General features: G+C 33.5%; 2 protein-coding genes and 1 long non-coding RNA gene across 3 annotated transcripts in view; 1 reads left to right on the top strand and 2 right to left on the bottom strand.

Moving 5' to 3' along the window:
• The first annotated feature begins 564 nt into the window (after positions 1 to 564).
• On the top strand, positions 565 to 7,574 carry LOC120251367 (probable isoprenylcysteine alpha-carbonyl methylesterase ICMEL2). The gene is made up of 10 exons (XM_039259903.1): positions 565 to 684; positions 1,159 to 1,299; positions 2,907 to 2,972; positions 3,112 to 3,254; positions 5,011 to 5,095; positions 5,474 to 5,524; positions 5,649 to 5,753; positions 6,143 to 6,224; positions 6,713 to 6,849; positions 7,571 to 7,574. Exons 1-10 carry the CDS (start codon positions 632 to 634, stop codon positions 7,572 to 7,574), a joined length of 867 nt encoding a protein of 288 aa, XP_039115837.1. The 5' UTR covers positions 565 to 631.
• Positions 7,575 to 9,285: 1,711 nt separating this feature from the next.
• On the bottom strand, positions 9,286 to 9,903 carry LOC120251082. The gene is made up of 3 exons (XR_005533351.1): positions 9,875 to 9,903; positions 9,684 to 9,751; positions 9,286 to 9,353 (listed from the first exon to the last, which is right to left on the bottom strand). It is a non-coding gene; the product is annotated as an uncharacterized LOC120251082 (long non-coding RNA).
• A 175-nt stretch (positions 9,904 to 10,078) lies between these two features.
• Positions 10,079 to 13,932, bottom strand: part of LOC120251366 (DNA-directed RNA polymerase III subunit 1-like) — a 5,174-nt gene continuing 1,320 nt past the window's right edge. The window contains exons 2-7 of the mRNA XM_039259902.1: positions 13,209 to 13,314; positions 12,935 to 13,105; positions 12,774 to 12,840; positions 12,411 to 12,558; positions 11,523 to 11,671; positions 10,079 to 10,216 (exon numbers count right to left, since the gene is read on the bottom strand). Of these exons, the coding sequence (XP_039115836.1) occupies positions 10,079 to 10,216; positions 11,523 to 11,671; positions 12,411 to 12,558; positions 12,774 to 12,840; positions 12,935 to 13,105; positions 13,209 to 13,314 (779 nt within the window). The remainder of the gene's footprint in view (positions 10,217 to 11,522; positions 11,672 to 12,410; positions 12,559 to 12,773; positions 12,841 to 12,934; positions 13,106 to 13,208; positions 13,315 to 13,932) is intronic.

Below are 13,932 nucleotides of genomic sequence, written 5' to 3'. Positions count from 1 at the left end.
CTCAATTTGTATTTTACCTTATTATTTTTTCTTTATATTTTTCTTCACTTCACTCATTAACTAGACAACAAAGGAAAATTCTGAATTGGATTCAACAACCGTTGTTATGGGAATGGATGTGGTAAATTTGGGGAAAACGGAAAGAGTCTTTTCCAAATTTTGTTTTGCATTATAATTTTTCTCATTTACTTCTTTTCTTTACTTTATTTATCGACCCGGCAAGAAAAGTTCATATTTTCTTTTCTTTTCATTTCTTGTAATTTTATTCTTCTATTTTCTCTCTAATCAAACACAATATATTAGAAAAACTTATCTCTCACATGTTTCAGTCTATTTTTTGAGACCCAAAATGTAGCCTAGCTTAGTTTTTCATTGATAATCTTTTCCAAGGAAAATTTTCAATTATGTTAACTATAGGTTCATGACATCGTGCATATTTATTTGAATTTTCTCTTAAACATTTCTTTCTGTTATATTTCTTTTAATTTGTGTTACATGAGAATATTTTTGTTTTAGAGGAGTATTTATAAGAGGTTGTTGGTACCTTATTTCTTATCCAGGTGGTCAATCCTGTGAATTGTGCCAGGAGAGGTTGGATTAATGTTGAAATGGACACTATAGCTTGTGAGGCATGTGGAGCACGCCTTCTTTTTTCTACTCCTTCATCGTGGTCGCTGCAGCAAGGTATTTGTCTATAATGTGTTATCTTAGTTTTGGATCATATTGTTTAAGCTTTAATTATGTTTTGGCTATTATACCTCAAATATATTTGTCTCTGGCATTTTAAGTACTGACTTGTCTTGTATAGCAACATTTTACTAGTTGACTGACTTTTTTTTTTTTTTTTCTTTTGGCATTCTAAAAAGAATACATTGCAAAATGAAAGATGCCAACTATATCCTTAATTGCAACTATATATATAAGTTCCCACTTATAGTTAGAATAGGTAATTAATATGTAACTAATAATCCACTGATATTCTTATTGTTATATTTTGTGCCTTTGCCTTAAGCAAAAAGCCTTGCGCCTGCTGTATGTGGAGGCAGTCTTTTGATACCACAGCTGGTCTTTTTGCATTTATGGTATTTGGACTTCCAGTCATTTTCTGCCTGTAATTTTTATTAATCTTGTCTTTGTTCTCAATGGCTTATCTTGTAGGATTTATTTAGTTGGACAATCAGCTGGTGCACATATTGCAGCTTGTACCCTCTTAGATCAAACCCTGAAAGAAAGTGGGGAAGGAGAAAATGCAACTTGGAGTGTCTCCCAAATAAAAGCATATTTTGGTATATCTGGCGGGTAACGATTAATGTTGTGTTGTTTTGTCATTATATTTGATTTTTTCTAGATAAGGTTTTCTTCTTAATAGAACTTTGAAAAGCCACCGTTCCCTTTTTGTTGAGGTAGTATGTATTCCTTTGAGAATGTCTTGGATTATGTTTTCACCATGTTATTTGTATTCATTGATTATGTTTTTTCAAAGTACAAAGGGTATAGCTTTCTGTTACAAACCATCAGTGTTTTTCTCACTCTTGGACATTCAAATATCGTAACCAAAATTGATGACAAAGTATTCAATATTTTGCCAAAATATGGCCGGTACATTAAGCTCATTTTAAAGGGGTTTCATTTTAAAGCAATTACATACAAATCTTAGGCTGATTGATCAAATGCGGACAAAATAGAAGAGTTTATGAGGAATTGAGAAGTCACATGTATGGCTAGTTTTTAAGCTTGGTAATAATCTAGCTGTATGATGACATGCCCTCTGTTTAATTCTTTCTTCCTCTCTATTACCTTCAGTGTCCCAAATGTATGGTCTTTTCTTCCATTTTTATTTTTTTGTTTTTATATCTTCATCATTAACAAGCCAGGTTATGTATCTCTTCTTTTTAGCATTTCTTCATCATTTGTTTGATTTTTGTTAGATTTGTATCTGATAATGTCTCATAAATTTGAAGGTCTATGTGACAAAGGAGAATTTAGGTTTTAACACAGGTTAAAAAACACATTCCGTGTATTTAACTAAGTAACATTTTTTATGCAACTACTGTTTTCTGGTTTTATTATTTGTGCATTTTATGGATGTTTATTCTGCATTATGCGATGCAATTTGTCTTTGTTGATAATTAATATGTTGATTCAGTCCAGAGAATCCAATTAAGAAAACACAGATGATGATTGTTGTTGTTGTAATCACAGATAGAAATCTCCTTGTAGAATCTATTGAAGGATGCATGTTAAATGACTGGTATTTGCAGTATTAATTAGCTTTAGGTGGCTATATTCGGCATAGTCACTTTTATTATCACTTACTTATGTATTAAATAAGTTTCTTCAGTCTATATACATAAGGTTGAGAAGCGATTTGATAGGGTTAAGTGATGGCTGTTCAGGTAGATTCCAGGGACAAATTCAATTCTTGGAGTCCCGCGAAACTTTAGTTCTGATCGGGCTATTGTCAATTATTTGTTAAAATATACAATAGGATCCTAAATGTTGTCAACCAACGAAACGTCTCGGGCTATAAGTTTCTATTAGAATCTTTCAGTATTAAATGACAAGCGAGAGACAATTTTTAAGGTTGCCCTTTGTATATCGCATCATTTATATACTGAGAAGAAAAACCTATAGCTATAACTTACTTACCCATGGTTAAACTAAGTGGATATGTTAAAAGCATTCATCCCTTTAGATGCTAATTTCATCATACAGTCAATGTTAAAGTGCAGTAGATTACTTTTACGTACAAAAAACCGAATCGACCCTTGATAAATTAATCAAATAGTTGGTTAGAAATAATGGTCTCTGAATTGTTTGTCACGCAAATAAGCATTAAAATAAATAAAATTGATCCTATCATTGTATGCGAGGAAGGTTCTAAGGTCTTGAAGTTCTTATTGCAGTTACAACCTTCTGAAGTTGGTTGATCACTTCCACAGTCGTGGTCTCTACCGTTCCATCTTTCTCAGGTAATTGTTTATTCTATTTGGCTTGTCATTCATGATCTAATATGTTCACTATTTTGGCCTTGTTATTTGTTAATATTCTACAATTTGTTTTAGAAATTTTATTTATCTCCCATGAGAATAATAAACCTCTTTGTTCCAGCGTAATGGAGGGGGAGGAATCCTTGAGGCGCTATTCCCCTGAAGTTGTGGTACAAGATCCACATGTTAGACATGCTGCTTCTCTTCTGCCTCCTATAATCTTGTTCCATGGAACGGCGATTATTCTATACCTTGTGATGCCAGGTTGTTTAGCTTGCAATATACAGATTTTTTTTTTCTATATTTATCTAAATTTCTTTTGTAAGGAAACCTTTTCTTTGCATCTGACTTTTCATATTACCTGCATATATTTCATAAAAACAAGCATTGAACATCTTGAGCATTGATATTATCTGGAAGCCAGTATTAAAGTATAATTCCATTTATGCTGGACTCTCAGAATGGTTCCTAATATATCTTCTATAGCACACTGATGAGTTGATAGCATCTTTCTGACCACAAATTGAGCTATCGTGATACTCTTATCATAAAACCTTAATTAACATATATGTTCTTCTTTCTGACTCTGAATTTTTGCACTAGTTGCACCAAAAAACAATCGCAAAAATGGTCGATGTTTGTCAAATGAAAATATATGCATTTTTTTAGACTTCCACACCTAATTCCCTGATTTGATTAGTCAGATATCCAAAAATGTTCATGTTTTTGCCTTCAGTTCTTTGAAACATTAAATTAAGCGAAGAAATGAATTTAGTTGATCTTTATTAGCATGATAATACCATCATTGGTTCTTAAATTATTCGGGTGTTAAATAAGACGTGGCACTTGTAATTTATCACAAGGACATGTTTATTATAGCTGAACTTGTATTTGTTAACCCAATTGAGGCCTATTATCACTATTAGGTATTTATTTAGATCTTACTAAAGATGGAGGCAGCTCAGTTCCACTTAGCGAAAATAACTGTATATTGTTGTAAGACTCTTGATTAGCACAATTGAAGTAAATTACAACTCATGCACCCATTATGCAATCTATACTCCAGATTTAGATTTGAGGCTTCCTCTAACAAATGCATGGACTGCAAAAATACACTCAGTCTTTACCTCCTAACACAATTGTTCTGAAAAATTTTTCAGTTACCTCACATATGTCTTGGTTTCCTGACTTTATCCAAAGAAATACGATGCACATGGTAACTGTTATAGTGTGATCAGTCTTAATGCAATGTTGATAGCTTTAAATGAATGATGTGGTTGAACATAAAGATGATTATCAAGGATGCTTTCAATATCTCATCATGTACTTGGGCTGTACTGAAGCTTAAAAACACATAGGATTTCTAGTTTGCTCATTGTAAGGGAAGTTATTGTCCTTAAATCTTTTCCACATTATTAATGGTAAAACAATCAACTGAAATTGAAATAGAGAAATGAATGGCCGTTACCAAAGTAGAACTTTGAAAACTGAAACCATCATTTTAAAACTTCAGCTAGACAAATAAAGCATTATCAAGGATTCATTTCTGCACTGTTTCCTCTATTCTGAACTTGATGTTGGACTAAAAGTATTTCTCTTTCTTAACCTTGACCAAGAGAATTCGAACAAAATTTAAGCATGCATGCAAAGGACAGCGAGGGATAATTATTAAGCACAGCTAACAGTTGTAATCTTTAGCCTGAAACTAAAGTGAGGTCACAGAAGGTAACACAGAAGCAAAACTATATCAATATTGTTATCTAAATAAATATTCTTCAAGATCAATTTACTGGAGCTTTCTAAATGATTTCTTTCATTTTTTTATATATGCCATTCATTCCTTTCCTGAAGGGCAGCCTATGATCTAGTGTGCCTTGCATTTACTATTCTGTTTTCTATGATTTAAGTTAATATAAATATATGTTTCAAAGCAAGCTGTTGATGTGAAATTAGCTTGTGCAAATGCTGAATAATTGTTGGCGAGCACTAATGCTATTTTTCTGTCAGTGAAACTTTGCAGAAGCTCTTACACTTAATGCTGGTGTTGAAACTAAACTAGTCTTGTACAGGAAAACTCATGCTGCAATCTTTTTATCAGGTAGATGGTTTTTATATATGGGGCTTTATTTATATGAAATATAATCATGATGTCCTATAATAATGATTAATAGTAGCCTGCCTTGATTCTCTTGTCATCATGCCCACTCTGAAATTTATGTTGCCCTAATGCTGTACTTGTGATTTGCCATTAAGCAGAAATGTGGATAACTTGATTTGAAGGACCAATTATGAACAAAATCAGCAAAGAATATATAAATTATTAGTTCAATTATTCCATGGTTTAATAAATAAATCAGTATGAGAAAAATTGATCTCATCAATATTTTGTTTGCTGTACTTGTTCATTGTTTGTCCCTTCATTTGTACCTGGACAAGGATGAGCAATTTTGAAACGAGTCTGAGAGATTTGAAACTGTATGTAGGCTGCTTTTTAGTGCTGTTGCTGTACTACAGTTGTCAAGCCTTTCAATTTTGTAGTCATTGAGGTAGAGTGTCACTTTCTAGTTATAGATTTTGATTTTAGATGTGTTCTGGTTCCAACCCATGTATTTATATATTATAGTTGTTTTGATCTGTTATATTTCTTTCATAAAACAGCCTGTTAATTAGATGCAACCATGGTAATGAGATCAATTCTGTTTCACTTTTAGTGTTTTTGAATTTGCCTTGTTGCCACATATGCACTGGTCTTCCAGGACTTGGGTTTGGAATTTTTTGAACTGTTTCTTCTTTACCATAAAAAATTCATTAAAAATTCTTCAGGAGGGCTTATGATTGGCTTTATTTCTAGAAGTGTTTCCTGTTTCAATGGCAGACAATTGAAAGTTGAAAGATGGAACATATTATTTTTAAAGCTCCATCTGATTTCATTATAATTTTCACATACTCATTGATTTCTTTTAGTTATCAAAATTTTGTGAGTCACATCAGTACCTGATAGGTCTGATGGTTTGCTTGGAATTTGGAAGCTTATTATAGTTCAATTCAGTGTATATATATATATATATTTCCTGAGGATGTAGATATCGCAATGAATAAAACAAAGAATACGATATGTGACACTTAACATCTTCAGCATTGGTATTTTGCAGTAGCAACATTTTGGTAGAATCAAAATCAGTAAGAAAAGAAGTCTATAAGCATGAACTGAAAGTTGATATGTTTTGGCTTGAGGTTTGATTGTTTTTATTTATTTTAGATTTGTCTGTAAGACACAACTTTTTAATGCAAAACTTGGGATTTCCAATTTAGTTTTGCATATGCTTCTATTGAATGGCCCATGGACCATTCATCGCCCCTTCACAGTTAGTTATAATGCTTCACTGCTCATGACTGTACACAGATATAGAGAGGTAAAAATATAGCAATAGGATATGCGTGTATTATAAGAAACATTGACTTTACTGAATATATTGAAATTGTTGGCTGCTAACCCAAGACTTACAGCATGTGGAACTTCAAAGATAATGACGGCTAACTTTAGAACCAAAATCATTTCATGCATGGTTTGCTTGACTCTTATCATGTAGTATCATTTACAGAGCCATCTTTAGTACATGAACATCTTTACAATCTTCTTATCAGTGGAAATTGTTGTATTGCTACCTTTCTGCATTAAATTTTTTTTAAATCATTTAATGGCTATTGTTGTTCAATTATAGGATCCTCCTCTTAGAGGTGGCAAAGATGAGCTGCTGGAAGATATAATTTCTGTAATTCATGCTGGTGATACAGTTGCTCTTGCTGAAGATGCAGTGGCATGCCCAACACGGCGCCTTATCCCTGAATTCATGATACAGTTAGCTCATAAAATAAGTCCCTTCTGATGTCAAATTTGGCTTTTAGGTAATTCTTGCCGACAACTTTTGCTATTATTTCTTAAAATTTGCCAATTTATTGTGTTCTATATTTTGATTCAATTTTGAACGAGTAGTATCCTTATAAAATTCATTGGTCACAAATAAATTTGGCTTATACATTGAATGCATAGCGGTTTTCATTTGACATTCCATGCATAATTTCAATATAAAAAGTGGTATTATTATTACTGCTGATTGAGAGTAATACACCAATGTCCATAACTTGATGCTTTTAGCTTGTTTACTCCATCTGTGATTAGTGCAATCACATCACCCCTCATTAACATTATTAGTTTCATATTATTTCTTTGTTTCTAGACTTAAATGATTATATATTTTTTTTCTTTGTTTCCCTGACAGTAATAGCAGAACAGCTAAAATTATCAGGAGTGATATGAGCACAAGTAAATGGCAACATCCGAACTTCCTGTCGACTTTCTTAATGCGAGAGATTGCTTCTGTTAAGCAAAGGCAAGATTCTCAGAGGAAATTTGCTTTCAGATGAATAACACAAGGATGTTGATTATGGGGAATCATTTTGGCATAACATTTTGACATAAATGCATCATCATGAAGAGCTTGAGATTTAATGGCTTCATCTGTTAACTTTTATTAGTTTTTTCTGTATTTTGCTTATTTGTTTTCTGTAATTTTTTGCAGGTAACATTGAAAATATTATTATTATTTCAGATGGCAAATTTGTTCCTGAATTACACCATTGTTAACAAATTGGTCTTCGTCGATTTATAACAGTACCTAAGTTCCTTACATTCAAAGGTGTTGTTAATACTGCATAATAACACATCTATATTTATTGTGGTGCCACGTTAATTTGCGTCAACACAAATCCAGCAAATGATAATTCGGTTTGAAAATAGATGCTGGTAGGTCAATAATTTGGATTATATACTAAAATATGTGACAATAAAAATTATAATCTCCTGTATTGTTTTCGAAAATAAATGAGTCAATGCCTTCATACAGACGTCCTATATTCATATAAAAATGTATTAAAATTAAACAATATAAACTATTTAGGTAATACCAACAGCTCTTTGATTTATTGATATTGGATTTTTTGGTTTTGCATAGACAGTTTAGGAAAAATCTGAGAAATTGAACCCTACGCCAAGTAAGTGTACATATGTTTGTTGTTGATCTTGCTCCCCACACGTGTCCTGCCTGTGTCCCTAACACCGCGTGCTTGTCATATTTCATTAAAAACAAAAAGTATACTATTTGGATAATTATCTAAATAACCACAACTATAAAAACCACAACACCTGTGGTCAAAACAATTTGTTCACTCCACAGTAGATCATAGCAGGTAGCAATCCAAAATTTTTCATGATACAACAAAGGAAAAATAAAAAATAAAAAGGATAGACAAAAAATTAATATGAAACTCATGAGCAACGGTGCATCTGACTTAATTATGAACGGTGTGAACTAGTATGGTGAGCCTCTTCTCAGCATCTACCTAAGCTGCATTTTCAGTCTAAGACATATACACATTAAGGCACCTGATTGCACATGGTTAGCATGCAGACCACAGTGAGGAAAAACAGATATGTGGATGCTTCTTCTCGTCGATTTGATTGCACAGGTAATCGGGTCAAGCATGTACATGAAGAACGACACTCAACCCAAAATTGGATCTGGCTCGTATTTGAGTTCAGGGGGTGGATCAACCCTGCAAGTGACGCTCCCATTTTAGCTACATATATTGTTAGATAGAAACACACAATTTGAAATTTGCAGACTAAAATGATAAATCCACAAGGCATAAACAAGTATAGACTCAACTATGAAAATGAAAATCAAATAAACATGTGATCAAGAAAAGATTTGACAAATATAGAAAACAGATATCAGTAGAAGAATGGGACTATATGAAAAAAAAAACAATTCATCATGTATACCTTTGCTTCAACTTGGGAAATTCCTGTGCCCAATTGCATCGGTATGCCCATTATAATACATTCACTAACTCCCTCAATCTGGTCCTCCCGACCACTGAATGAAGCATTAAACAGGTGCTCTGCAGTTTTCTCAAATGACGCAAGCATTAGGACACTGTCTTTCATCTTTGAAATGCCAAATCTTGTGATTCAAGCACTTCACCCACATATGAAAGATCATAAGAAAAGAATAACACCAAGTGATGAAAAGAAAGCCAGAGTTGCCAGTCAATCTTCTAATGTAAAAACGGGTTTTAATATTCTCTAGATAATGCTTACCTACAAGTCATTAAATCTGACAGAAGCATCGTGAACGACTGTCAATGCTCATTCCATGATACCCATGGTATACTGTATCTCATTAATAATGGACCTCCTGACTTCAATTCCAGAGTGATGTTGTACGATGAACTCTGACATGATTACTCTTTGTTTCCTTTGAACAAACTCCTGGAATACCCATAACTGCTAAAAGATTTGTCCTGGTAAATTTAATGCAATTGTTAGGTTGATGAAAAAAAAAAATATATTTATCACACACAACAACCTCAGAAGCAGGATGCCCTGTTATATATCTAACAACAATAGATTAGCATGTCTATGGTGCGAAGTGCAGGGAAAGGATACACTTTGACTACTATCACATCATAAACTATTAGCCAAAGTTTTAAAATTTTAAGTGAATAAATTTCATTCGGATTTAGCACTGGATTGCAAGTGAAAACTGAAAAGCACATGATCACAAGTATATCGTGTAACTACCACATATTAGCTTTATTAGTGAAGAAAGACAGCGAGTACAACAAACTAACCCTTCAACCAACAGGTGGTGTCTTCCTTTATCATTGTTAATGACAGCACGCTCAACAGTTGGTATGCCCTGCATATCCAATTAAGAATATTGGGTTAAAATTTTCAAAACCAGAGATAATTTCAATGGAAAAAAAATGTACTGTATGTTAGTTGGAATCTTAACAGGACAAATTAAATCTTCTAGTTTTACCTTCACAACCAACTTTGGAAGCATGCTTTCAAAGTGTGGTAAACACAATTTTAGCCTATTTCCTACATTAGGAATGATTCTCCTTTCTAAACTCAAAAGCCACAGGGCCTCCTGCCATAACATCAAATTAATGTGCTAAGTTGCAGACACACACACTGGCATGATAAAGAATGTCTGGTAAGAAATTCTAACGTCGGGTTCAATTTAAGTTTTGGATGATTCAAAATTATGATTGCTGAATTTCTTGAAAATTCCCAATCGTAGGTCTTCACTTTTCTTCACGTCAAGTTTGATAACTATGGATGCTTGACGCTTCAGTACAATCTTTATACTTTCAGCAACCTGCTTGAGTAAGATCAATATAAACCTTCATGTAAGGTTTCAAAGTCAATGTCTGAGCAAAATCCATGTAGAATAATAATTCTTGTCAGTAGATTCGTGTTGAAGATTATGTGCAGCTTGACAAGACAAAGGCAAATACTTAAAAACAAATAACTGAGTAAACAGCAACTTTCTGAAGATATTTCTATTGGACATGTATTAACCTTCGGTGGAAATTAAGCATCACTTGGTTTCCAGGACAAAAAGAAGAATATGCAGCAGCTTTTCTACCCTATCTAGCCGATCAGGCAGTATGGAGGCTATTAGACAATCCAAGCAGATGCCAATCTAATGGCATAAGCAGGGAAGATGTCAATCCCTAGTACAGGCATGCTAAGACATTAAAGTTTATTGCAACCTGTTCAAACTAGCCAGAAAACACCCTGTAGCCAAATAATTAACCAACCTTCCATCTCTATGCACAAAGTCAAATTGATCCTTATAATAAATTCAGTTCTTACATTATACACCAGCATGATCATAAACTTCGGTAAGTGGGGAAGTAACAGCTTGGTTGGGCATGATGAAGTGAACATGCACTGGGAGTTGGACAAAGCGAAAAGAAACGTAAGAGCGAATACTTTGTCTGAGAGTTGCAAGCTAGAAGTCATGTATTAGGACATACAACTCCTACAGTAACAATGAAGACAGTGACACGAAACCATCACAAGTCAAACCTACTTGTAAGCTTTTGCCAGTATTAATCGGAATAATTCCATATTCAGCACCCAAAATTAATAAAGAAAAAGCTAATATTGATATTCCACATCAACCAATAGGCCAAAAATGCTTACAAAACCTAAGTACAACTAAAAAACAACAATTTATCCATATTTCAAGAGGAATTCATGCAAATATAAGCATTTATAGAAGCATAGACATATCAACTGCCAATAATGGGCACAAAGCGATAATATTTGAATGATCACACACTTCTGCTATTTATGCAATGATAGTCACAAAACCTAACTCAAGGTATAAGGGAAAATATTATGGTTCTAAATGCTTACAGCATGTAGCATTAATGTAGATACTGCACGGTGTCTTAACTTTAGCAGCATGTAAAATTCTATTTTCCAGTATTCCATTATATCACAAGTCCTTCAAGATAAGCAATTTGTTGAGATACATAGTTAGGTCTACAAGGCAACAAATATGCAAAATGTACTTGTCCATTCAAAATATATAATACAACCCTAGAAGGAAATTTAAATGTTCAGATCCAGCATGAAGCAGCAAAGGCTAAATTTAAAAACAAGAAACATACCTCACCCAAAACCGTTCTCTCAATGCAGCCTTTGACCATGCGTGCAGAAAAAAGAGTGTCACTGTTAAGAATGGCAGTAATAATTGGCGTGCTGATATTTTTGGACGCATTAATTATTTCCTTAATGCGAGGAACCCCAAGTGTGACATCTGACTTCAGTTAAGGGATCACCTTGTATAATTCAATAAATACGATTCAAAAAAGGAGAAAGACTAAACAACAAATAATCAACTGTTTGTTTTGTTTATGGAATGGCCATGGAAAATAATTTGAACATCTGAATGAGTATGCACAAAGTGAACTAAAATATAAATTACCATTTAGGAAACCTTTGGGTGCCTTGGAGATAACTGTTGATGTAAAAGTCATATCACAACATTCAGTCACAAACTTATGAGCACAACAACACATGATTAAGCAAGAATACTAAATTTATGTAGTCACTCAATGGCTTTCCAAAGCAGGAATAGAAATAAAATTCAAGATTCAAGAAAAATAAAGTTTGTTCTTAAAACAAGTTTTCCATAAATCAAACAAAAAAAGACATATTATCCAAGATGGTTGATTGGGTGAATCTAACACAACAAAACTGCATACTATAAATCCATTTAAAGGAGGTCAAGTTAAACTGGGGCCAAATTTTCCAGAATCACAGCCAGACAAAAGTCAGAATCACCTAGGTCCAAAATCAAATTGAAAGTCCCTGGTTGAACTTACTTACGTGAATATTGTGATCACTAAATAGCATAAAATATGCCAGAGTTGTGATTTAGAAAACAAGATGGAGCTTGAACATAACAAAAAAACAAAAATAAAAAAGAAAAAAAAAAAACTGCATCAATAAATTGAATTTGTATGCGGCTAGTAAGGGCTATTTCTAGAGGATACTCATGCTAGCAACCCCAGCAAAGTGAAATGTCTTTAGTGTCATTTGTGTTCCTGGTTCTCCTATACTCTGAGCTCCAATGGCTCCAATAGCAGCTCCTGCTTCAACTTTTTTCAAATGGTAACGGTATATACATGTCTCCAAGAATACCTAAGGCAAGGACTTCATATTAGAGAACATAACATGTTTGCACCAAATGGGCAGAGTTCATCAAGATTCTCATATTTAAATTAAACTAGTTGATCAATAAACCTAGCTTCACCATACTGAGCATCATATCTAATTTATAGGTCCTTCATTTCTTCTAAAATAAAAAGTATTTACCAAAATTGACAGCGATTTGAAGGAGACGAATTAGACTACACCTTTAATTGTTTGGATGTTATTCCAGCTATATTAGCAACAACATTTTCAATTTTGTTAGAATTTCGGCTCCCATATAATTTTCATCAGGATTGTAATGCGCTAGTCTTCTTAGCTTAGCCACGACTGTTGAGAAAATCTGACCAGCCAGTTTCTTGAGCACTTGGAAAAACAGCCACCCTCAGGAGACACATCATGCTTTGAGAATCTGTTATCCACAACTTCTGATATCTCTGAAGGTGATAAAGCATCCTCATCTCTAGCAGGGCATGTAACCTTATCATAGAGGACAATAGTTAAATCTTTGAGTAGCCAGTTGAGATAACAAAACTGACTGACCACATACTTTTCATAAACAATTGATCAATTTAAAGGAATTTTCATCGCTTCCTTCCATTTTGCTGGATCATGCCATCGTCTCCTTAGACAAACTGAACTATCCTCCACTAGCATTGCGCACAGTCTGGTCGTAATGAACAGAAAGATCTTCCAAGCCTTTCATTAATCTACGAGACATGTATCCTGTTTCTGCAGTTTTTTCACCTGTATTAAACAAATTCTTATGAGAGAGACCAATGCAGATCGATTCTAATAAGTGAGGAGCTTGACCTTAAACAACGAAAATTCAAGAACATGCACACAAGGAAATTTTTCAAATAAGAATGGTAAAAATGGGCTGAACGTAGTCAAAGAGATGCAAAACAGGACGCAAGGATGACTCTGAAAACAGTCAGACATTTTACAAAGGATATAATTACCGAAAATCCAATCTTTTCTAGGGCCTAATATCAATAAAAAGATCAATTCCAAAGTTCAATTTACATTTCTATTATCAAAATTAAGATTTATATCTTCATCGATTTATGGTGCTTGAAAATTTGAAATTGAAATTAATATCCTTTTATAATTATTTTTAATATTATTTAAGACAAAAATTAGGAACGTGAAAGGAATACACCAATACTCTTTGTAATATCGGTAATGAAAAATGATAAACTGTCACAAGTATCAGAGCTGTTAACAAGGTGAACTTCAGTAAACCAAGCAATTGTGACCAAGCTCAAGTTAGCCAACTCAAACTCACTTCAGCCAGCCAAGGTTGGTTATGGCTTTGAAGAAAAGAAAAGTTCTTCTGGCTCAAACTCATGGAGATGGAAAAGT

The sequence above is a fragment of the Dioscorea cayenensis genome, chromosome 20 (genome assembly GCF_009730915.1).
Source record: "Dioscorea cayenensis subsp. rotundata cultivar TDr96_F1 chromosome 20, TDr96_F1_v2_PseudoChromosome.rev07_lg8_w22 25.fasta, whole genome shotgun sequence".
NCBI classification, from domain to species: domain Eukaryota; kingdom Viridiplantae; phylum Streptophyta; class Magnoliopsida; order Dioscoreales; family Dioscoreaceae; genus Dioscorea; species Dioscorea cayenensis.
This window is presented reverse-complemented; position numbering and strand designations above follow the sequence as displayed.

Bases quoted from the DNA above. Each gene is read 5' to 3' on its own strand.
- LOC120251367 (XM_039259903.1), top strand. From the start codon at position 632: ATGTGGAGCACGCCTTCTTTTTTCTACTCCTTCATCGTGGTCGCTGCA. The intron at 5,525-5,648 runs GTAGTCATTGAG...TTCATAAAACAG, and splicing joins TTGTCAAGCCTTTCAATTTT to CCTGTTAATTAGATGCAACC. The intron at 5,754-6,142 runs GTTTGGAATTTT...GGTATTTTGCAG, and splicing joins ACTGGTCTTCCAGGACTTGG to TAGCAACATTTTGGTAGAAT.